This window comes from Malus domestica, chromosome 11, assembly GCF_042453785.1.
Source record: "Malus domestica chromosome 11, GDT2T_hap1".
In the NCBI taxonomy this organism is placed as follows: domain Eukaryota; kingdom Viridiplantae; phylum Streptophyta; class Magnoliopsida; order Rosales; family Rosaceae; genus Malus; species Malus domestica.
Window position 1 is genome coordinate 17,963,579 of NC_091671.1, and position 23,992 is coordinate 17,987,570.

General features: G+C 40.3%; 1 protein-coding gene and 1 long non-coding RNA gene across 6 annotated transcripts; one reads left to right on the forward strand and one right to left on the reverse strand.

Annotated features, from left to right (window-relative positions):
- Window positions 1-7,333: 7,333 nt before the first annotated feature.
- LOC103436094 (ubiquitin-conjugating enzyme E2 variant 1D-like) lies at window positions 7,334-23,545 on the reverse strand. Of its 5 annotated transcripts, none has more exons than XM_029088676.2 (5): window positions 23,350-23,545; window positions 22,240-22,379; window positions 17,949-18,020; window positions 8,747-8,873; window positions 7,334-7,621 (listed from the first exon to the last, which is right to left on the reverse strand). In XM_029088676.2, exons 1-5 carry the CDS (start codon window positions 23,381-23,383, stop codon window positions 7,569-7,571), a joined length of 426 nt encoding a protein of 141 aa, XP_028944509.2. In that variant the 5' UTR covers window positions 23,384-23,545; the 3' UTR covers window positions 7,334-7,568. The 5 variants fall into 5 exon arrangements, with proteins under 5 accessions (XP_028944509.2, XP_070663759.1, XP_070663758.1 ...); XM_070807658.1 differs by having other exon boundaries at window positions 7,334-7,617; window positions 17,895-18,020; XM_070807657.1 differs by having other exon boundaries at window positions 17,895-18,020.
- On the forward strand, window positions 20,259-22,068 carry LOC139189205 (uncharacterized). Its single transcript, XR_011572867.1, has 2 exons — window positions 20,259-21,825; window positions 21,864-22,068. It is a non-coding gene; the product is annotated as an uncharacterized lncRNA (long non-coding RNA).
- Window positions 23,546-23,992: the final 447 nt, after the last annotated feature.

Below are 23,992 nucleotides of genomic sequence, written 5' to 3' on the forward strand. Positions count from 1 at the left end.
AGAAAGAGATCAAGTAGGTCATATTAAAGGGAAAAAAAAGAATAAAACATAATTAATATAAATAATTAATGATATAGTACATAGAGAAATTATTATTGGAAGCAAATTTGAATCACATTATTGCTAACCCATTGTAAGGCTAAGCTCACTCCCTAACGCCTAGTGTAGATAATATTGCTTATTCCAAAAAAAAAAATTCCAATATGTATTTGTTTGATAAAATTAATAATCAAATTAATTGACATGACAGATTACATCTCAACTATTAAAAGTGAGTTAATCTAATGGTCTAAGGTTTGTGATAAATGTTGTGTTAAAAATTTGGTGCGACGGATCCGCCCCCATAGTTATATTGTTAAATATTATTTAAACTTGTTTAACTTTCATAATTTGTGGGAACTCATATTCCTCTCGACCAAATCACTCTACCACTAACATGTCTGCCGAAGAGCGCTCGATTAATACCGTTAGTCGGGACAACCCACTGTCTGATGTATCCGTTGTTCTAAGAATGGATAACATGCTGCCTAACATCCCCTCCTCCCAGAGCAAGTAATGACCCACATAGAGTCGCAGCTGCACCTGGTAACAACAAGGATCAGATCAACACATCCCCACCTTCTATGGACCAGATTTGGAAGACCTTGATGAAGATCAACACCTTTGTCGACAAGTTGCAGAACCAAGTGGCCTTAAGCTGAAAGCCACGTAAATTTCGTGGATATCAAATAACACATGAAAAACCTAGAGAATTCAAGCGGGACTACCCCCAAGCTTATATTCCTATTTTCAGGTACAGGAACATAATTATCATAACCCTTGAAGGAGAACCTATAGTATCACCCGTTGTTCCAACTTTAGAAAACATCACTAGTCCAAGTAGGGGTCCCTTGCATGACGAACATGTCACTAATGTGGCTTCTGCAAGCAAGCTTTGAGCCCCGCCCCATAGCTTGAGGGTCGACTAGCCTGTATCCTCTGAAAACCATGAGCGACGATGTGCCCTGGACAGGAAAACCCCCAAGGGCTTAGTAAGAAACGACCACCCTTGCATCCCTAGTAGGCCAGTAGTCTGGATCAAAAGCCCACTTTTAATGGTGATCAAAACCATGCCCCCACCAAAAAAGTTCTTCTAGCCACAATTCAAGTCATTTTGTGGTGATTTTAACCCGAACTACCATATTATACACTATCGAAATGCCTATGGCTTTGTACAACAACAATAACAATGCTTGAACCTTCGAGGGACCATCAATGAGGTGGTACTCAGAGTTGTTAGCTAGGTCTGTTGATTGCTTTGAATGTCTGACTAACATCTTCACCAACACTTATCTAGTGTACCGCATTGTGCGTAAACGCCATGAGCACATATGTAGAATGGCTCCTCAATCCAAAGATGAAAGCCTCATAACCTATCTGAAGCACTTCCGTGTGGAGCTGGTAAAAGTAGAGGAGCTAGATGATAAATTGCCCACAATGGCGTTCAAGCAGGTCATTGAAGTCCATTTGCCCCTCTCTAGAAGCTGAACAAAATGAAGTATGACTACGCCTCTCTGGCTGAGTGTTTCAATATCGTAGATGATCTCATGAATTGGGACGACAAAATTATTAGGATAACCGCTAAACCAAACTATGCTAAGAAGATTGATAAAATAATGAACAACAAGGACATTCTTCCTCTTTCCCCAAATCAAACTGGCAATGAAGGTCGTTGAGACAAATAAGCCCCGCCCAAGCCAAACCAGTTCACTACTCTGAACACCACCATCAACAACATCCTCCATAACATAAAAGACAAACCATGCCTCGAGCGCCTAAAGGCATTCCCAGAGCATCTGGCGAAGAAGAACCGAATGACTATTACTCATTCCACAAAAACATCGACCACGCTACTAGGAACTACCACATGTTGAAGGATCATATTGAAGAACTTCTAGATCAAGGACATTCCTAGGAGTTCGTAAGGGACAAAGCAAGGAAAAAAGGCACGGTCAAACCTAAAGATAGGGATAAGTCAGACAAGCATACCAACGATGAAAATCAATGCCCGACAAAAAAGCCCACTCTTAACATAAACTGCATCTACAAAGGACATGGAACCCTGAAAGGTGAAAAGATGAAAGAACAGACCACGAGAAATCCAATACCCATCACTATGAGATCAACCCCTCTTGTTGACACCTTCAGATCAAATAAAGAAGGGTACACTCCGAATTACACATGATTTGATTCCTTTCCCAGGATATGTAGGTTGTCTATTCCAGACTCAACCACAACACTGCCATGTACGCGAAGACAAGTCCATGGACAACTCATCTCCCAATGCCCCACCATAGACTTATTGTTAAACGTGATCCCTGATATAATTCCTTCATTATATCATTATTTTTCTTAAAACAACGTCGATGATTTGATTCTCCTTCACAGAGATATGTAGGCAATCCTTCCCAGATTCAATAGCAACCCTTGTCAATATATCCTTTTTCCTTCATCAATAAAGATATTATGGCGACATTCCATAATTTAGTGGTCGGAGTTCCTTAAGAGATTGTCTCCTTAAAGTTGCAGGGCTCGGCTCTCACTTTCAAACCATATTCATGTTTTTCATAGCATAGTAGCGGGTTATTGCCTGATCACCTTTAATCTGCTTTACTCTGTTACATGCAGGATATTAAAGTAGCTAATGGTATGATGATGGAATTTCTCTTGTCTTGTAAGCCAATTTTGGCCCAAGATGGCCTTATACAGAGTCAGATAGTTCATGGCATAGAAGTATACTAGAATGTTATAGGTTTCGCCTCAACAGCCAGCTTACCTGTCCCGACTATCGGACTTAAGTACCCTCGAACGTATGTAGAGTACTTTTACTCTAATTGATACAATCTAGAATTTTCATCCTCTTCGCTGCTTTTTCAAAGATAATGTTAACTCCTTATCCATTATATATCAACATTTAGTTAACCATCACATTCGAGATCTAAATCTTTATCACCAGAGTGTCATCATGATAGTTCATGATTGGAGAACATCAAAGATATTGGAATAAATCAAGGGTGGTTTGTTGTGCCATTTTGCATGCTACATTCCTTTCTTTTCTGGTGTTGCCTAGATGCTTCTGCTATCCATAAATGCAGTTGATATTAAGGGTTGGCTTCTTAGCTCGTTGCTGATCTTCCTCGTTAGTGAATTTATAGTTATCCACATTACCCCTGTCATTCCTTTAAGTAGGATCCTTCTTTTAGGCCTTTTGTTTCACGAACTCCCAGTAATATCCCTAATCAAGCATCTCCTTGATGTGATCGCGGAGCATTTAGGAATTCCGGGTAGTGTGCTCAATGAATTGGTGGAAAGACCAATATTCATTGGGCTTTAAATGACCAAATGATTACTAAGAGGTTTGGGCATCTTAAGAAAAGGCTTGTCCTTGATGCTATAAAGGATGTTGTGAACTGTGGTATTCAAAGCGATGTATTTATGTGGCTGAGATGAAGTTGACTTGTCCTTGCTTCATCTTTCACTTGGACCTCCTATCTTAATTTTAGCCGGAATTCTTCTTCTGTGCTCTGTCATCTTAGCCGAAAATGTCATCGACTTTTTGCCAAAGAGGAATAATTATATTTCTTCTTGCTTTACTTATGGGATAGAGGTGAATGGCGAAAACCTTGCTGATTTTAGGGAGAACTCTACTAGGGAGTTGATTTCGAGCGTCACTCGATGCATCCTTAAGGTTATTACAGTTCAATGGTCTACACCACTCTTGGTCTTCAAATGACTTTGGATCGAGATTCTTAATTTCCACAAGGAAGGCTGTTGTAGTATCCAAGGGATTAAGATTGCATTGAACCTAAATCCCGTTGCAGAGGTATGACTTGCAGTCTAACATCGTGTTGTTCCGCGTGCAAGTTTAGATCACCAGTTTCTGTTGGGGTCGAAACAGGCATCATCATAATAGGCTGTCTGTCTGGGGTTATGGTACTCAGGTTACAAAGTTCGAAGACATGGACTTGGGTTTGCAAAGTGACTATGCGAGTACTAACTAGGGTTTTCATGTGCCTTGCTTAGTTAACAAAGTTTGAATGGTTCTTAGTGTAAGAAACCTTCGAAGTCTTCTAAAGATCACTGATAAAGGCATTGATCTTCATCAGAGTCTCCCATATTTGGTCAATTGTCGGGGGAACTCTGCCTTCAGGACGTTGTTGCTTGTCGGAGCCCAGATGTGTCAGAGGATTGGTTGTTTCCACCATTCGTGTTGGCATCAGCACCTTAGAACTGTCTTTAGTAGAAATGCTGATTTAGTAGAGTGATTTGGTCAGGAAAATATGAGTTCAGCTCTCAATGAAAATACTAATTGTTGGAATCAAATTCGCACACCACCACAAATGGAAGAGCTACACAAGTCAAGCTAGCTGTAAGAAAACAACCGTGAATTCTCCTAAGGTACAATGTGGTACCAGCCAAAGGCTCTTCAACGGTCAAGGTAGTAAGCAATATTAAGTCTCAAGTAGTGGGCATACAATAAGCAAAGAGTGTGCAAAAGTGAATTGCATGACCAGAGTTATGCCCTAGATGAAGGTATTTATAAACATCAGGTAAGAGACTTTTTAGGATATTGAATCTGTATTGAACTGGGAGAATCCAAGAGGATATTTAGGATTAGATATTATTTTCTCTTAGGAGTGCAATTCAATCGAAGTTGTTGAGTCCATGAATGGACTTCTAAAGTACGCATAATTCGATGCGTCTTACTCTGATCCTCAAAATCATTGTCCCTCATCCCATTAATGACCAAGATATACTTTCCAAAAACATTAGGAGGAAAAGGAGAATAAAATAAAGGTTTGAAGAAATTAGACGGAAATTATTTTTGCACTTTTTTTTGTTCCTTATTACTTTATTTATTTATTTTATTTATTTAGCCTTTCAATTCAATAAGGGAATAATTAAGACATGAAAGCAAAGGATGAGTGGATAAGCAAAAAACAGGAGTGCAAAAATCATTTTTCAAAACTTAATCCTGCTCACAGATTTAAACCCACCGTTTATTTTCAGAACCAGTTCTAGAGAATTCCATTGCATGTATAAAAGGACCCGAAGATGGAGTTTGTTAGAGCACAATTTCACTAAAAAAAATGCTGATTTTAAAGGTCAATGAAGGGCAAGATGAAACCGTAGATGCTTCTGGTTCTCAATTTTTTGGGCATATAAATTTCAAAATCGCATCGATGATTTACCAGAGGTACATGTACATTTTTAATAATAAAAATATTACTATCACTGTTACTTGTTTTTTTTTTTTTTAAATTTATGGATTAGAATTTTAATAGTATGCATTGTAGTGATATTTACTTTGTTTTCTACAATTGCTTTCAACAATTTTATTTTTTCTGTTGAACGGGTTTATATTTTTGCTTCATGTGGGAGAAATGAAGAAAAATGTATGAATTGAAAACGTAGGACTTGTTTGATGTCCATTTTGTTTTTTGTTTTTCATTTTTGCGGTAGAATCAAAGGGGAAATACAATAAAGAATTTGGGTGTGTTGGAAGTGGTAGTGGTGGTGATGAGGTTGTAGGGCGATGGGGGTTGTGGTGGTGATGGTGGTGAAGGTGAAATTACAGGTGATGAAAGATGGAGGGTGGAGGTGAAAGTGGTGCAGCTGGTTTGAAGGTGTTAAGTTTCTTCTAATAAGGGGCATTAGAGATGGATATTGATGTCGTTTTCAAAAAGTTAATGACATTATTACATGTGACAACTCGTCCTTAGTTCTACGATTTTTAAAACTTTTAAAAATGTGGATTGACGAAAATGCCCTAGAGGCAAGATTATTGACTTTCGTTGACCAACGTATAGTGAGACGTACAAAATATTCTTTTAGCGTATTCTTGAAGTACTCAACGGTGCGAACACAAAGACACAGAGGAGAAGGGATTGGGCAAAGCTGCCTAATTGGAGAAGGAGAGAGGGAGGTGAGGAATGAATCAGGAAGGAGAGAAAAGGGGAAGGCCAATAAGAAGGAAAAGAAAAGAGAGAAAGGGAGAGATACAGAGCACCCAACCTGGACCCCTGCAATCCATGACCTAGCCTTCGACCCGAACCTCCCCGAGTTTTTTTCCGACACCATTTCTAGCGTTTCTTCGACGATTCACGACATGGGACCACTTGGAAACAACTTAGCATTAATCTGTCCTCCATATTCACCCAAAAATTGAAGACATTAGTCTCGATTTCGTGAGAACTGCACTGATGGGTGCGAGGGAACTTTGATGGCGATCCACCATTTCTGAAGCGTTTCTCTTCAATTATCATCACCAAAACACTCCTCAAGAGGTCAGGAACAAAGCCCAGTCAATGGTTAGAGTGTTGGAGTTGATTTGAGGACGAATCAAGAACACCAAAATTATAGGATTCCAGGGGGTTCATGGTGATTTGAAGCTTTTTCAGGCCAAATTGAACTTGGCCACAAATATGAAACTTGCTCCACTAATTGAGATCTACATTTTTGTGAAATTCGGTAATTTTTAGAAATAGTGGAATTTTTCAATGCGTTGGGGCGGTCGACCGCCACGTCTGGCGGTGCGTGGGCCGAGGTACCCCCTAACCTTCCTAGGCTAAATTTGATACCCAAAATCCCTATGTGAAGTCCGATTGATGAAATCTCATCATTTGAACATAGCTTTGATAAAGACCGCCACTTGATCCTTATATGAATCGACGATCCGACATTTGGATCGTCACCAAACCTTAATACGTTATAATACATAATATTTGAGGACCATAGGAACTGAAGGATTGGGAATCCGATGTACGGATCTTCCCAAATTGGATTTTTAAGTTTGTAAAATAAAACGTTGACTGCCACTTGAATTTGCAATTGGCAGAGATCCAACCGTTGGATCATAATGAAACTTTAGTATGATGTTCTAGAAGAATAACGTGGATCTTTGGAAGTTACAGATTGGAAATCCAAGGTATTGATCTTACAGATTGAGTTACGTAGGGTTGTGAACCATACCATCTACCTTTGACCGACCGTTGATTTTTGGTCAATGGGTTTCAATTCATTTTAGAACGTCCTTGGGAATGTGTTTTATGTAAGTTACGTGTTCTATCAATAATAATTCTGAGAAGTGATTTGATAATTGTTCTAGATGCCGATCGTTCGAGATGCCTCGATATTCATGCTAGGGAGTTATAGCGCGGACTCCAAGTGAGTAGATCTTTTCCTTTTTATAGTATGTGTGTGTGTGTGTGTGTGTACAAGTTCTTTTGAATTGATTTATGCATATCATGCCATGATTAAATAATGTTATAAGAAATGTTGCACCGTTGTGAGATGCTAAAATAATCCTACGGGATGCGCAGGTATGTTTATTATGCCAATTGCAATTATTGAATCATTATGGCATGCATATATTCATGTAGTGCTCATCATTTATGTACACCGGTGTTAGTGCTCCCGCCCCAGGCCAGGACCAGCCTTCATGATCGTTCATCTCCTGCACCGGGCCAGTCTTCACGCTAATGATGCGGTGAGTTCGGATTTTTCTTTTACTTTGCTACCTTTTCTGATTATCTTATCCATCTGACCTTGGGAGTGGCGTTACATCTGGATTGCCCTCTTCCTCCAAATTCACAGCATTTTAGAGCTATGAGAAGGCATTGCATAATCGACACCTAACCTAACCTAAGCAAAAAGCTACATCTTCACTACTACTTAGGACACAATATTTGTACAAATCTACAATACCATGTTGCATTGCATTCAATCCAGCGTGAAATGAATGGATTGAGATTTAAAGAAACATATATTACACCTTCATCCATCCACTTAATACCCACGTTGCACTTAAAGGAACGGAGTATTGCAGCCACACCCCAAGATTTTGACTATTCTTCAATTTAATTGTGACAATCCATGTTAAGGATAAACTCATGCATCTACATAGGCCTATCATACGATGCTATTCTACACAAGTATCCAATTTAATTGTAAACGATATTAAATAATAAGGCAATGCAACAAATGACCACATTATGAATAACGCAACAGCTTACAAAAGACATGTACAAAAGAAAGTTGAACACATAACCTCGGGTGCAAGCTATACGCTTTTTAACACTTTAGCTACAAAGGTTTAAGAGCAACATTCTTTTCTTGCTTCGACACATAAATGTTTATTCAAACGGACACATTATAGTATCACATACTACCTAAATTGGACGCCAAAAGCAGCAAAAGTATATCTTAATCTCTACAGGTTTTGGTTTTGGTTTTGGTAGTAATTGGTAAACAATTACCTGAATTCCACCACAAGATATAATTTTCGCGGTTGTTTAAGATGCTTTAATCCACATGGATTACCTTCTAATTGAAATATAAATCAATATCCCAAACATTGTATGACTAATCAAGATCCAAATTACCCTCCTAAAAGGAATTAGGAAATGGAACAAGCAAAATCTGCAATCAATCTGAAAAGCTTACTCGCTCACAAATGATTTAAGTGCATTTCAATCAGGACACGGAGAAAAATCTCATTCGAAAAGTTTACAAAAGAAATACCCAAAAGAGAAACACTAGGTAGGGGGGAGAGTGATACTAAAACTCCTTAAGGACCACTTCTTTTTGTTAAACCTACCATTAATGGAAATATTGTACAGGTATACAAGCGATTCAGCTTATGCCAATTCATTTGTTCAACAAATGCAACAAACCATCAAAGTTGCATCCAATTAGTAGTATGTACCTTCTGGTGGTTGGGCAAGCTTCCGGTTGTACGAGGCTGCCATTTCCTTCTTCAGCTGTATCAGTATGTTTTCCATGGTGAACTCCCGCTGCCAATTTGCCAGAATTCCAAACTTCTTTGCTTCAACCTGTTACCAATCACTCAACTCATTAAGCAACGGGAGTCAAACACACAACTCCTGAACAGTAAATTAGGAAATCAGAACGAGAAATTCTGAGAGAAGTTCGGTCAATCACTGCAACAAGATGGAATGTCTGACAGAGATTCAAGGAAACTAAGTGCAAATAATAATTTACATTTTAGTAATGAGCATGAACCTGAAAGTAGTAATTCAAGAGTGCTTTCATGACGAACTGCCTTCCAAATTCTTATGACATACAACCATATAAACCTAAAAGTCATGTTTAGTCTTTTGAAGGAGATTAAAGATATATGAATTTCCTCACCTTGTTTCATTGTGTATATTTTGGAGCAATAATTTATACTAATCTTTTGTTTATCCTCATATCGACCACACCTTTTTTATTTTCAATCATCAAATGTTAAATACAGGGAAAATAAACTTGTCCAACCTAATAACAGAAGCCCAAACAAGGTTTATGCTATAAAAAGAGTACTAATAACATTACAAGGATTCCACAAATGCCTTTATTCTGATCATTCTTTAACCAGGAGTAGATGGTAAGCCCGACATAATAATGGGAGCAAAGCAAAGCCCAGATAAGACACAATCAACAACAACAACAACAACAACAACAAAGCCTTTTCCCACTAAGTGGGGTCGGCTATATGAATCCTAGAACGCCATTGCGCTCGATTTTGTGTCATGTCCTCCGTTAGATCCAAGTACTCTAAGTCTTTTCTTAGAGTCTCTTCCAAAGTTTTCCTAGGTCTTCCTCTACCCCTTCGGCCCTGAACCTCTGTCCCGTAGTCACATCTTCGAACCGGAGCGTCAGACGGCCTTCTTTGCACATGTCCAAATCACCGGAGCCGATTTTCTCTCATCTTTCCTACAATTTCGGCTACTCCTACTTTACCTCGGATATCCTCATTCCCAATCTTATCCTTTCTCATGTGCCCACACATCCCACGAAGCATCCTCATCTCCGCTACACCCATTTTGTGTACGTGTTGATGCTTCACCACCCAACATTCTGTGCCATACAACATCGCTGGCCTTATTGCCGTCCTATAAAATTTTCCCTTGAGCTTCAGTGGCCTACGACGGTCACACAACACGCCGGATGCACTCTTTCCATCCAGCTCGTATTCTATGGTTGAGATCTCCATCTAATTCTCCGTTCTCTTGCAAGATAGATCCTAGGTAGCGAAAACGGTCGCTTTTTGTGATCTTCGCTAGATTGCTCCGGTCATTAGTGTGGATAAGTATATAAATGGATAGAGATAGGAAAGCAAACACAAGATGTACGTGGTTCACCCAGATTGGCTACGTCCACGGAATAGAAGAGTTCTCATTAATTGTGAAGGGTTTACACAAGTACATAGGTTCAAGCTCTCCTTTAGTGAGTACAAGTGAATGATTTAGTACAAATGACATTAGGAAATATTGTGGGAGAATGATCTCGTAATCACGAAACTTCTAAGTATCGGAGTGTGGTGTCGTCTTGACTTGCCTTATCTGTCTCATAGGTAGATGTGGCATCTTCTCTGGAAGTACTCTTCCTCCATCCAGGGGTGGTATCTTTAACTGGTGGAGATGCACAAGGTAATGTATCAATTTCACTTGAAGCTTACTTGTAGTTTCAGGCTTGGTCAAGCGCGATACAAACCATGTAGTAGGAGTCCCCCAAGTCGCCGAGCTAGGGGGTCTGCTGAAAGAGGTGACAGACAAGGTAAGCAATCAGAGCTCCGACTGATTGTTCACCTTCTCCCCATCTTGCAGCAGCATGAAGGATAAAGAGAAGAAAAATGAGAAGAGATGATATGAGATACTTTTGCTTTTGAAGAAGTAACGTTCCACAGGCTTATTCTTGAACTGAGCTGGAGGGTTTTTTGGTTTCCTCCAGAGTATAAGGCCGACTGAAGAATTTGAGGGTCAAAACAAGTCCATCAAATCTAGAGTACGTTCCACCCTGCTGATATGAGATACTTTTGCTTTTGACAGAGTAATGGATGTATCGGCACGTGTGCTGTTACGCTTGTCTCCACATGCTTCCTTGTATCCTTCGCACTTGCCCTATCTGTTCCTCAAGCAGATGCGAAATCTTCCCTGGAAACATAAGATGTTGAAGATGAGTACTCGAGAGCAATGCCAGGTAAGTAATCAGGTAAGGGGTTCCAGGCAGTCAGTTCCTGGCTGGAAGCTTGATTCCAAGTGCTGACTGATTGCTCTCTTTCTCCTTGTCTTGCAGGTAAAAACAAGGCCAAAAGAAAAGACAGGGAAAAAGCATGATATGGGATACTCTTGCTTTTAACCCTGATGATATGAGATATTCTTGCTCTAGTATAGCTTGTTTGCAGAGGTATTATCGGGGGGAAAGAAAGCTGAATATTTCGAAAGGCTTCGTTGGGAGTGCCCTCTCAGATATGATGAAGGGTTGAGCATTTTTGCAAGTCTGCCTGTCCGTTGGGGATGGAGGTCGACATATATAGGAGTCTCCCTAACAACAAGTAGTAATGCTATTCCTTTACCCTGCTTGGTCATAGCACAGTAGTGGGAGCTGCCAGTTTCACATGTTTTAACTCTGTCAGAGCACTTTGAAAAAGTGGTCTGTGGTATATGGCTCTCGAGATTCGGAGAACGATGCCTCTTCGATTTTTGAGAAAGCAATCATGCTGGGGGTCTGACTCTCGAGATTCGGAGAGCAGTGTCTCTTCGATTTTTGAGGAAGTAATCATGTTGGGAGTCTGGCTCTCGAGATTCGGAGGGCGGTGCCTCTTCGATTTTGGAGCAAGCAATCTTGTTGGGAGTGTTGTCTCGAATGTGAGTAAAGGTTGGGCATGTTTGCTAGTCTACCTTGCCACGAAGCACAAAGGTTGACACACAGGGACTTTCCAATTATCCAGCAATGGTACTGTTCCTTTACCCTCTCTTCGATTTTGAGAAAGTAGTCATGTTGGGAGTCTGGCTCTTTAGATTCAGAGGACGGTGCCTCTTCGATTTTGGAGCAAGCAATCTTGTTGGGAGTGTTTTCTCGAATGTGAGTAAAGGTTGGGCATGTTTGCTAGTCTACCTTGCCACGAAGCACAGAGGTTGACACACAGGGACTTTCCAATTATCCAGCAGTGGTACTGTTCCTTTACCCTTGTGGGTAATAATATGGTAACTAGACCTTCAAAATTTATGTGTCTAAACTTTGTTAGTGCTGTTTCTTTGCTATTCTTTTACCTTTCTTGGTCAGAGCGATGTAGTGGGAGCTGCAAGCTTCACGTGCTCAACTTTGGCAGAGAACTTTGGCAAAGTTATCTGTGGTACCCATGAGTTATTGTTGCGTGTGGGAAGTGAGTGATTGAACAGTAAGATTCATGTGCTTTCTACTTCACCAGAAGTCTTCGACAGAATGCCCATAATTTCTGCAAAGCTGAGTGTGTGTGTGACAGGTGCTGACAAGGCTAGAAAAGTAGGTGCCTCTTTGATTTCTGAGATCGGCCCTCGTGGTCTATGAGCAGCCCAGCTTTTGAGAAAACGAGCGCCTCTTCGATTGATTCGGAGAACGATGCCTCATCGATTTTTGAGAAAGCAATCATGCTGGGGGTCTGGCTCTCGAGATTCGGGGAGCAGTGTCTCTTCGATTTTTGAGAAAGTAATCATGTTGGGAGTCTGGCTCTCGAGATTCGGAGAGCGGTGCCTCTTTGATTTTGGAGCAAGCAATCTTGTTGGGAGTGTTTTCTCGAATGTGAGTAAAGGTTGGGCATGTTTGCTAGTCTACCTTGCCACGAAGCACAGAGGTTGACACACAGGGACTTTCCAATTATCCAGCAATGGTACTGTTCCTTTACCCTCTCTTCGATTTTTAAGAAAATAGTCATGTTGGGAGTCTGGCTCTTTAGATTCGGAGGACGGTGCATCTTCGATTTTGGAGCAAGCAATCTTATTGGGAGTGTTTTCTCGAATGTGAGTAAAGGTTGGGCATGTTTGCTAGTCTACCTTGCCACGAAGCACAGAGGTTGACACACAGGGACTTTCCAATTATCCAGCAGTGGTACTGTTCCTTTACCCTTGTGGGTAATAATATGGTAGCTAGACCTTCAAAAATTATGGGTCTAAACTTTGTTAGTGCTGTTTCTTTGCTATTCTTGTACCCTTCTTGGTCAGAGCGATGTAGTGGGAGCTGCAAGCTTCACGTGCTCAACTTTGGCAGAGAACTTTGGCAAAGTTATCTGTGGTACCCATGAGCTATTGTTGCGTGTGGGAAATGGGTGATTGAACAGTAAGATTCATGTGTTTTCTACTTCCCCAGAAGTCTTTGACAGAATGCCCATAATTTCCGCAAAGCTGAGTGTGCGTGTGACAGGTGCTGACAAGGTTGGAAAAGTAGATGCCTCTTCGATTTCTGAGATCGGCCCTCGTGGTCTCTGGGGAGCCCAGCTTTTGAGAAAGCGAGCGCCTCTTCGATTTCTGAGATCGGCCTTCGTGGTCTTTGAGCAGCCCAACTTTTGAGAAAGCAAACACCTCTTCGATTTCTGAGATCAACCCTCGTGATCTCTAAGTAGCCCAACTTTTGAGAAAGCAAACGCCTCTTCGATTTCTGAGCAGGCGCCTCTTCGATTTCTGAAGCTCCGTCGAGTGTAGATTTTTATAGGGGCTGGCATTAAGTTCCAAAGCACACTTGAATCTCCACCAGTAGAAGCTTCATTCTTGCACTTCTAAGATCTTGATTTGTCCGACCTCTTCTCTCTTCAACACCTTTGAAAATGTCTGGCCCCTCCGACCGTCGTTTTGACTTGAACCTTGTTGAAGAGGCAGCCCCGCCTTCTCCAGACAACATATGGCGCCCATCCTTCGTCTCCCCTACTGGTCCTCTTACCGTTGGGGATTCCGTGATGAAGAATGATATGACCGCTGCGGTGGTGGCCAGGAACCTTCTCACTCCCAAAGATAACAGACTACTTTCCAAACGGTCTGATGAGTTAGCTGTTAAGGATTCGCTGGCTCTCAGTGTTCAGTGTGCAGGTTCTGTGTCTAATATGGCCCAACGCCTATTTGCTCGAACCCGCCAAGTTGAATCATTGGCGGCTGAAGTGATGAGTCTCAAACAGGAGATTAGAGGGCTCAAGCATGAGAATAAACAGTTGCACCGGCTCGCACATGACTATGCTACAAACATGAAGAGGAAGCTTGACCAGATGAAGGAAACTGATGGTCAGGTTTTACTTGATCATCAGAGATTTGTGGGTTTGTTCCAAAGGCATTTATTGCCTTCGTCTTCTGGGGCTGTACCGCGTAATGAAGCTCCAAATGATCAACCTCTGATGCCTCCTCCTTCTAGGGTTCTGTCCAGTACTGAGGCTCCAAATGATCCCCCTCCGGTGCCTTCTCTTTCTGGGGCTCTACCGACTGCTGAGACTTCTCCTAAGCAACCTTTGTGAAGGCTCCCTCTTGTGTGTTTATTTTGACTCATGTATATGTACATATTTGTAGCTTATCGGGAATATCAATAAATAAGCTTTCCTTCATTTCAACGTATTGTGTTAAATACACCAAAGCCTTCTTCGCTAAGTTCTTTGAATTTTCTTTTGTTGAAGCTTGTATGTTGAAGCTTGTATGTTGAAGCTTTCTGAGTGGAGCATGTAGGTTGGGGTAGTGTTCCCTTAATTTCCCGAGTGAGGAAAACTTCTCGGTTGGAGACTTGGAAAATCCAAGTCACTGAGTGGGATCGGCTATATGAATCTTAGAACGCCATTGTGCTCGATCCTGTGTCATGTCCTTCGTTAGATCCAAGTACTCTAAGTCTTTTCTTAGAGTCTCTTCCAAAGTTTTCCTAGGTCTTCCTCTACCCCTTCGGCCCTGAACCTCTGTCCCATAGTCGCATCTTCTAATCGGAGCGTCAGTAGGCCTTCTTTGCACATGTCCAAACCACCGTAACCGATTTTCTCTCATCTTTCCTTCAATTTCGGCTACTCCTACTTTACCCCGGATATCCTCATTCCTAATCTTATCCTTTCTCGTGTGCCCACACATCCAACGAAGCATCCTCATCTCCGCTACACCCATTTTGTGTACGTGTTGATGTTTCACCGCCCAACATTCTGTGCCATACAGCATCGCCGGCCTTATTGCCGTCCTATAAAATTTTCCCTTGAGCTTCAGTGGCATACGGCGGTCACACAACACGCCGGATGCACTCTTCCACTTCATCCATCCAGCTTGTATTCTATGGTTGAGATCTCCATCTAATTCTCCGTTCTTTTGCAAGATAGATCCTAGGTAACGAAAACGGTCGCTCTTTGGTATTTCTTGATCTCCGATCCTCACCCCTAACTCGTTTTGGCCTCCATTTGCACTGAACTTGCACTCCATATATTCTGTCTTTGATCGGCTTAGGCGAAGACCTTTAGATTCCAACACTTCTCTCCAAAGGTTAAGCTTTGCATTTACCCCTTCCTGAGTTTCATCTATCAACACTATATCGTCTGCGAAAAGCATACACCAAGGAATATCATCTTGAATATGTCCTGTTAACTCATCCATTACCAACGCAAAAAGGTAAGGACTTAAGGATGAGCCTTGATGTAATCCTACAGTTATGGGAAAGCTTTCGGTTTGTCCTTCATGAGTTCTTACGGCAGTCTTTGCTCCTTCATACATATCCTTTATAGCTTGGATATATGCTACTCGTACTCCTTTCTTCTCTAAAATCCTCCAAAGAATGTCTCTTGGGACCCTATCATACGCTTTTTCCAAATCTATAAAGACCATGTGTAAATCCTTTTTCCCATCTCTATATCTTTCCATCAATCTTCGTAAGAGATAGATTGCCTCCATGGTTGAGCGCCCTGGCATGAACCCGAATTGGTTGTCCGAAACCCGTGTCTCTTGCCTCAATCTATGCTCAATGACTCTCTCCCAGAGCTTCATTGTATGACTCATTAGCTTAATACCCCTATAGTTCATGCAATTTTGTACGTCACCCTTATTCTTGTAGATAGGCACCAAAGTGCTCGTTCGCCACTCATTTGGCATCTTCTTCGTTTTCAAAATCCTATTGAAAAGGTCAGTGAGCCATGTTAATATCGTCTGGGCCTATTGCTTTTTTATGTTTCATCTTCTTCAAAGCTACAACCACTTCTTCCTTCCGGATTCGACGATAAAAAGAGTAGTTTCTACACTCTTCTGAGTTACTCAACTCCCCTAAAGAATCACTCATTTCATGTCCTTCATTGAAAAGATTATGAAAATAACCTCTCCATCTGTCTGTAACCGCGTTCTCTGTAGCAAGAACCTTTCCATCCTCATCCTTGATGCACCTCACTTGGTTTAGGTCCCTTGTCTTCTTTTCCCTTGCTCTAGATAGTTTATAGATATCCAACTCTCCTTCTTTGGTATCTAGTCGTTTATACATATCGTCGTAAGCCGCTAACTTAGCTTCTCTGACAGCTTTCTTCGCCTCTTGCTTCGCTTTTCTATACCTTTCACCATTTTCATCGGTCCTCTCCTTGTATAAGGCTTTACAACATTCCTTCTTAGCCTTCACCTTTGTTTGTACCTCCTCATTCCACCACCAAGATTCCTTTTGGTGTGGGGCAAAGCCCTTGGACTCTCCTAATACCTCTTTTGCTACTTTTCGGATACAACTAGCCATGGAATCCCACATTTGGCTAGCTTCCCCCTCTCTATCCCACACACATTGGGTGATTACCTTCTCTTTGAAAATGACTTGTTTTTCTTCTTTTAGATTCCACCATCTAGTCCTTGGGCACTTCCAAGTATTGTTCTTTTGTCTTACTCTTTTGATATGTACATCCATCACCAACAAGCGATGTTGATTAGCCACGCTCTCTCCTGGTATAACTTTGCAATCCTTACAAGTTATACGATCCCCTTTCCTCATTAGAAGAAAATCTATTTGTGTTTTTGACGACCCACTCTTGTAGGTGATCACATGTTCTTCTCTCTTCTTAAAGAAGGTGTTGGCTAAGAAGAGATCATATGCCATTGCAAAATCCAAGATAGCTTCCCCATCCTCGTTTCTCTCCCCAAAACCATGGCCACCATGAAAACCTCCATAGTTGCCTGTCTCCCTGCCCACGTGTCCATTTAAATCTCCTCCTATAAATAACTTCTCCGTCTGAGCAATTCCTTGCACCAAGTCTCCAAGATCTTCCCAAAATTTCTCCTTCGAACTCGTATCCAACCCTACTTGAGGTGCGTACGCACTAATCACATTGATAAGTTCTTGTCCTATTACAATCTTGATTGCCATGATTCTATCTCCTACCCTCTTGACATCTACAACATCTTGTACCAAGGTCTTGTCCACGATGATGCCAACACCGTTTCTCGTTCTATTTGTGCCCGAATACCAAAGTTTAAACCCTGAGTTTTCTAGATCCTTTGCCTTACTACCAACCCACTTAGTTTCTTGTAGGCACATAATATTTATCCTTCTCCTCACCATAACTTCCACTACTTCCATAGATTTTCCCGTTAAGGTTCCTATATTCCACGTTCCTAAACGCATTTTGCTCTCTTGAACTCTACCCTTCTGTCCTAGCTTCTTCACCCTCCCCTGTCTAATAGGATCAAAGTACTTCTTTTGTGTGTCCCGGGTAAAGTTGATAGGAGCATATGCTCCCAAACAACTTTGAGTGGAGTCGTTCGAAAAGAAGTTTCTATGGCCCCCTTGCTCATTTAACACTGCATCCGGGTGCCGATGGAGATACAGCGACCCTTGCTCACTTATCACTGTGCTCGGGCCACACAGCGCGCCACTTACGGGTGACGCCCTAGCTTTAGCGCGATTTTGTTCTGGATTCATTTTCATAAGGATTCGACGTGATCATGGAGTGCCGGCTGTCGACTACCTGACGCCCTCCCCCTCCTCCTTTATCCGGGCTTGGGACCGGCCATGTAAGACATAGGCGGAGTTCCCAGATAAGACACAATACAAAAGTAAAATTACTTTACAAAATCAACAGATTTATTGGACAATTTGGAGCATTCTAACCGAAAAAATTACAACATTACCACACCAGTTTCATGGTTGACACAAGCCATTTTGATTCGTGTATGAAATCGTACAATTGGTGGCTTCTCAGGATAATCTTTGTCGCAGAAAAGCTTAAGTTGGTATATGCGTCCTTCATGAACAGTCTGAGGTAAAAAATGATCAGAAATAATTTTTTGTTTGACCTTTAGCATATGAACCAGTAAAATACAAAACATGATTACAAATATCAACTTCTCATGACAATAAAAAGGTCGTACCCAGTGCACAAGGCTCCCGCTTTACGCAGGGTCTGGGAGAGGTGAATGTCGACAATACAGAATTAAAATAAGTAAACATTAACATCAGCAAGAAAAATCAACAGTCTAAAGTAAAAACTGCTCACTTCTAACAAGCAGTGACAAACTCCACTACTAAATTAATTGGGTTGAACAAAGCAACTACCTTACCGCAAAGCAACTTACCACTTGTGGCTGAGAAGATGAAATAACTAATATTCAACAATAAATTGATGAAATATTTGCCCAAGAGGAACTCAAGTGCGAGTTTAAAATCCATGATTTTTCTCATTATAACTCTGTGCACCTCACTTGGTTAAAGGGCATGACACCAGAAAACTAAAAAGGCAAAAACTCCATTTTTGTCGGAAGACACCCATCTTTGGGACATTGAACCATCTTGTAAACATTTTAGTAAGGATTTTAGCTCGGGATTGGTCTTATAAGCTGCTTCAATGTCGGTCAAAGCTTTGAGCATGGGACTAGACAAACCCATTATCGTCAAAAGTACATGCTGGTGGAACAAAGCATTGGGCACTTTTTCTGTAATCTACTCTGTTCAACAATGTGCATATATCCAAAAAGTTTGAACAACAATTTATGCCCATCAGAAGTTAAAATGCGCTGATCCAAGAAATGAATAATTTCGTGGTTTGCCAGAATATCAATGGGTTGGTACAGAAGAGGACTCCATTGTTTGCACCACAAACACTACTGGATGGTTAGCCAAACAAGAAAATAGAAAGCCAACTGGAAGGCCCCCCTTCTCAAAGCACTGCACCTATAGCATCACCAAAAGTGTCAATCCACCATTGAAGGATAGGAGAAATCTGGTAAAGCAATAACTAACTTTCCAAGAGCATCCTTTTAACAATAGCATGCCCGAATTCTTTCCAAAAGATTTTCAACTGTGGAGCTACTTAAGAAGGGGCTCCTATTGATAAGTGTAGCTACCTAAGGGGACGGTTACTGTTGAGGAGTGGCACTACCTGAGAAGAGGGCTACATTGATAAGTGAAATTACCTAAGAAAGAAAAAGGCCACCATTTCAAGACTGAAGTTGCCAAAGATATGATGCTAGCATAAATGAATGACACTACATAATAGCAAGGTTTTAAAAGACGATAGGCGCTAGTTGGGCGGCGGGCTAGGGCCTAGCCCCTAAGCGGCTAGGCAGGATTAAGTAAATTTATTATACATCTGTTTGAACCTAAATTTACACCATCAGTCCGTGCAATCAAGGCTGTTAAGTGAGCATAGCTAACTGTTGGATGAAAAAGTGAAGATATTTTTGTTATTGTTAAAGGATAATATTATGGTTTTTATCATAATAATTATCTTTTAATATGAATTATCTGCATCTTCTTAAACCAGATAAATAGGATGCGAATTATATCCCAAGTAAGCAGTACAGTTCAAATTGATTTGGGATATCTGACGGCACTTGGAAGCTAAAAATGAATTTGAAATTCAGTTGATCAGGATGCATGCATGGGATAAAGGTGAAATTGTGAGATGGTGATGTGATATGATTAGGATGGTTATATCTAGATAAAAAAGGAGTAGGCCTCAGCCTATGGATATGATGGAAAAGCTAATTATCAGAAGATAGTGACATGGTAATTTCTTGACCATTGATCATGTGATGATGGGATAAATCCATCATTGTTTGGTCAAATGTGGTGTATTTAAATATTAAAGATTTATGGCGTAAGGAGACTCAAGGATTGCTTCAGTTTGGTAGTCATGATACATTAGAAGACTAAGAGATTATTTTCTAGCAGCCGTGACACATCATCAGACTTAGAGATTTACGGCTTGGCCATCAACGAGAGCAGCATTATAAATATAGGGGCATTGTGCATCATTCAGGCCCCTCCAATTCAACACACAAAAACTGCCTTGCGCAAACCCTCGCTCTACGCAAAACCTCTCAACAACCTTGAGAATTTTATTTTCTTTTTCCGCCAACACATCTTCAATTTGAATAAATAGCACTATGAAGGCAACCAGTGACATCTTCAATTTGGATAAACAGCACTGTTGCCGTAGAATCAGCCGACCGCGAAGCATTTTCAGTTTGGATAAACAACACTGTGTTGAGGCCGACTGGTTATCTATCCAAGTCTCTGTCAAGAAGGATTTTCGAATCCTTATTGGCAGAGGTCATCTCATTACCCTTCTCGGCAAAGTGAGGTGTTACAGGTTACTACATTCGGCACATTGAAAGCCGAATTTGATATTGAACTTCACAGAACTAGCAGCCTTGTCTTCAAGCTCTAAAACCCGAAGGCCGAGATTTGTTCCTTCCTTGGCCGCAATTGCAGGATCAAGAAGTAAGCAGCGCACCCAACGCAACATCAACATATTTTACTCCTCAGTCGAGCTCGGCCGACGAGTTGGCAGACCCGCATACAATCGAAGGACGTAGTTAGCTCATTAGTTACTCGGCCTACGCGCCACGTAGGCTTGGTAGTTTTTAGGGTCAACAATATCATATAAATAAGTGTTTGCTTATACTTAAAAATATATATAATTTCATCATAAACTGCAATATAGAATGACAAACATTATAAAGTATTGAAACATAATGAAAGCATAGGGAACAAGCATATAATGTATGTTCCTCTAAGTATTGAACAAGTCTTTTACAATTTATGGAAAAAAATAACATGCAAAATGAAAGTTATTTATGTTCTATTGTGAATTGCAACCTAGGCAGGTGACTAGGCGGGGCTGGGCAGGTGACTAGACGAGCCTGGGCAGGTGTCTAAGCAGGTCTAGGCACCCTTTCTTAATTTTCAAACACCTAGGGATAAATCTGGGCAAGGCCTAGGCGGTGCTAGGCGGGGGATTTTAGAACAGTGCATAACAGACCTATACCATTGATGAGTGGAGATATCTAAGGAGAGGAGTCGAACTAATAACTGGAGATAACGAACTAGATATCTCCACTCATCTAAGGAGAGCAGTCCCATCTCCACTCCACTTATTTTCACCTCCAATTGTTCTTACACTGAAAATGAATAGATCATAATGTTCTCATAATCCAATATATCTAATTGCACTCACAAAGTAAAAAAGAAAAAAACAATAAGAAATGTTTTGTCAACTAATAAGCTTGTGTAAGCATCATATCGTATATATACTTCTAAATACTACTCAATAATGGTAGATTACTTAGATGTCCCTTCATGAATATGCAAATGTTAAAGAATTGCTTGAGAAGGCCCACGTGCCATTTTCATCCAATAGACTCATCTGCTAAACAACCTACAAAGTGCGTAGATCTAGACTGTAATAATCCAACATATCTAAAATGCACTCGCCAAGTAAAAAAAAAAGGAAAAACAATACGAAATGTTTTTGTCAATAGAATAAACTTTAATTAATCATCGCACATATTTTCTAAAGGTGGTGACTAAATAATCGTAGCTTAATTAGATGTCTCTTCATGAATTAATCACTTCAGAAGGCTCATTTATTATTTTCATACGCAAGACTCATCTACTTGAACAACCTTTCAAGTGCGTAGATCTAGATCGTAAATAACGCAACATATCTAATACATCCGCATAGTAAAAAAGCAAAAGCAATAACATATTTTTATGTCAACAGAATAAACTTGTCTTAATCATCTTACATGTTTTCTAAATGTGACTCAAGAATGGTAGGTTCATAAATGCCTCTAAATGTGACTCAAGAATGGTAGGTTCATAAATGCCTCTTCATGAACAACTGTTAAAGAACTGCTTGAGAAGGCCCATTTGCAAATTTCATGCGGGAGACTCAACTTCTAAAATAACCTCTAGAGTGCACAGATCTAGATTGTAAACAAATTTTGTCTACAATGTCGGATTTGCCTTTCTTACGTTGCACTCATTCAATTACAAACCAAGTGAATGTGAAATTATGGATATGAGATGATCTAGAAATAGCATATCAAAAATTCATCCTAACACACATGATGTAACACATCAAATTCACAAATATTTTACCATTAAATCAAACAGTTTACATAAGAACGATTCAGAGGAGAAGAAACAGGGAGGCAGGGAGGCAGGGGGATTATTGAGGCACTTGCTTACATTGAGTGGACCAATTATGGTACCCGTCCAAGAGCGCATGTAAATGTCATCTCCATCATCCATTCCATAGCTTACAGTTCCATCTCCTATACCCTTCTCTCCACGCTCGAGCTCTTCCAGCAACCTAAAATTTCGCGGCACTACACAACATCAAAAGATATGATTAAGCATCCCATCCTTGCAATATACAAACAACACATTGGATCAAATAAAGTCACTTCAAGGAGGCATTGACAGATTTCAGATTTAGTAGGCTTTACTACTTGTATGGGTGTCCAAATGTCAACAGCAGTCTAACGGAAATTAGCGTTCTGGTGTTATACATCAAATGAATTGTACCAAACACATATATCTTGTTTGACTCTAATAAAAAGCTAGAATAAGAAACCAACTTAAGGATGTAATCTTGGATCATTCTATTAAGGACAAGGAATAGAACACTTTCTCACCGTGTAAAGATATATCCGAAAACGGTACCTCCTTAAGTTGCCTTTTTATTTAGCCCTTACAATGTACACACATAATTCTATAAATACACAAAAAAAATATTCTCAACTAAAGTATTCAAATGAGGTTATTGATGAGACTTGTCTTTAACTATTAGATCGACCAAAATGGATTGAAACCCATCTTACCCATGATGCATCTTAGCCTTTCATATCAGATTTACACCGTTACGAAAGAATTTCCATTTTTAAGGAAGTCATTACAGACCACATAAGCATAATAACTAATCTTCATCATTTAGATAACATTTGATGCCGGAGTGTTTCAATCTTCAATCTTCAATTCAGCAATCGAAGAGCAACTATCTGTTCTATCTACTTATGTCAACTACTTACCATAGATCCTTACAACCCAACAAGTCAACAGAAATAAATCTATTAATCCCTTTATGAAAAACCCATTTACATCAAACATCTAATTCAGAACAGATTAACCAAACAAGCAAACCAATCTGAGTGATCAAATTGCAAATAACAAATTCAATTGCAATAAAAAGCAATCACAACAAATTTCAATAAAATTTAAAGGAAAAGCAAAATTTAAAGACGAAAGCAAAATTTAAAGACGAACACAACAAATTAAAGAGAGGGACCATTGATATACCAACGATGCTGGATCCGGCAGAACCAATCGTCATGGAAGAGGAGAAGGAATTGAGAGATGGGTAGGGGTTTTGGGAGGGTAGGGAATATTTGTTGAGAAAAAGCAGAGAGAATGATGGACGAGAACGCGGGTGTAAAGGGGGACGACGACTAACGACTCGGGACTGGCAGCAAAAGTGTAGTTAAACTTAAAGCCCTACTTATTTTCTTAGTCATAGTTTAATTCAATTTTTAATCTCAAAAACATTTTTCAAGTCACGTATTTGAAATTTGTTTGGTAAGATTATTTTGAAAAACTGAACTTAAAAATAATTTAAGAAATAACGTATTTTTTAAAAACACATGTTGAGGCTCAAAAATGTCACATACAAGCCTAATCAAGTCTTAAAGCCCGATTATCATAAAAGCCCCAAGTTGAGCTTAAGCACATGCGAAGGTGCAAAATCGAGAAAGGAAAACGCTCACGATCATACCTCGCCATTAAAATAATGATAAACAAATTAGATGTTTGCATAATCACACCATGCCCATACATATTCATCACGCCAAGCTCTACCACACTAACTACTATTCATGCTAAAATAAGTCTAAGCCACGTACCAGGGCTTGGCAAGTGAATCGTGGTGTTGATGGTAATGGAAGTT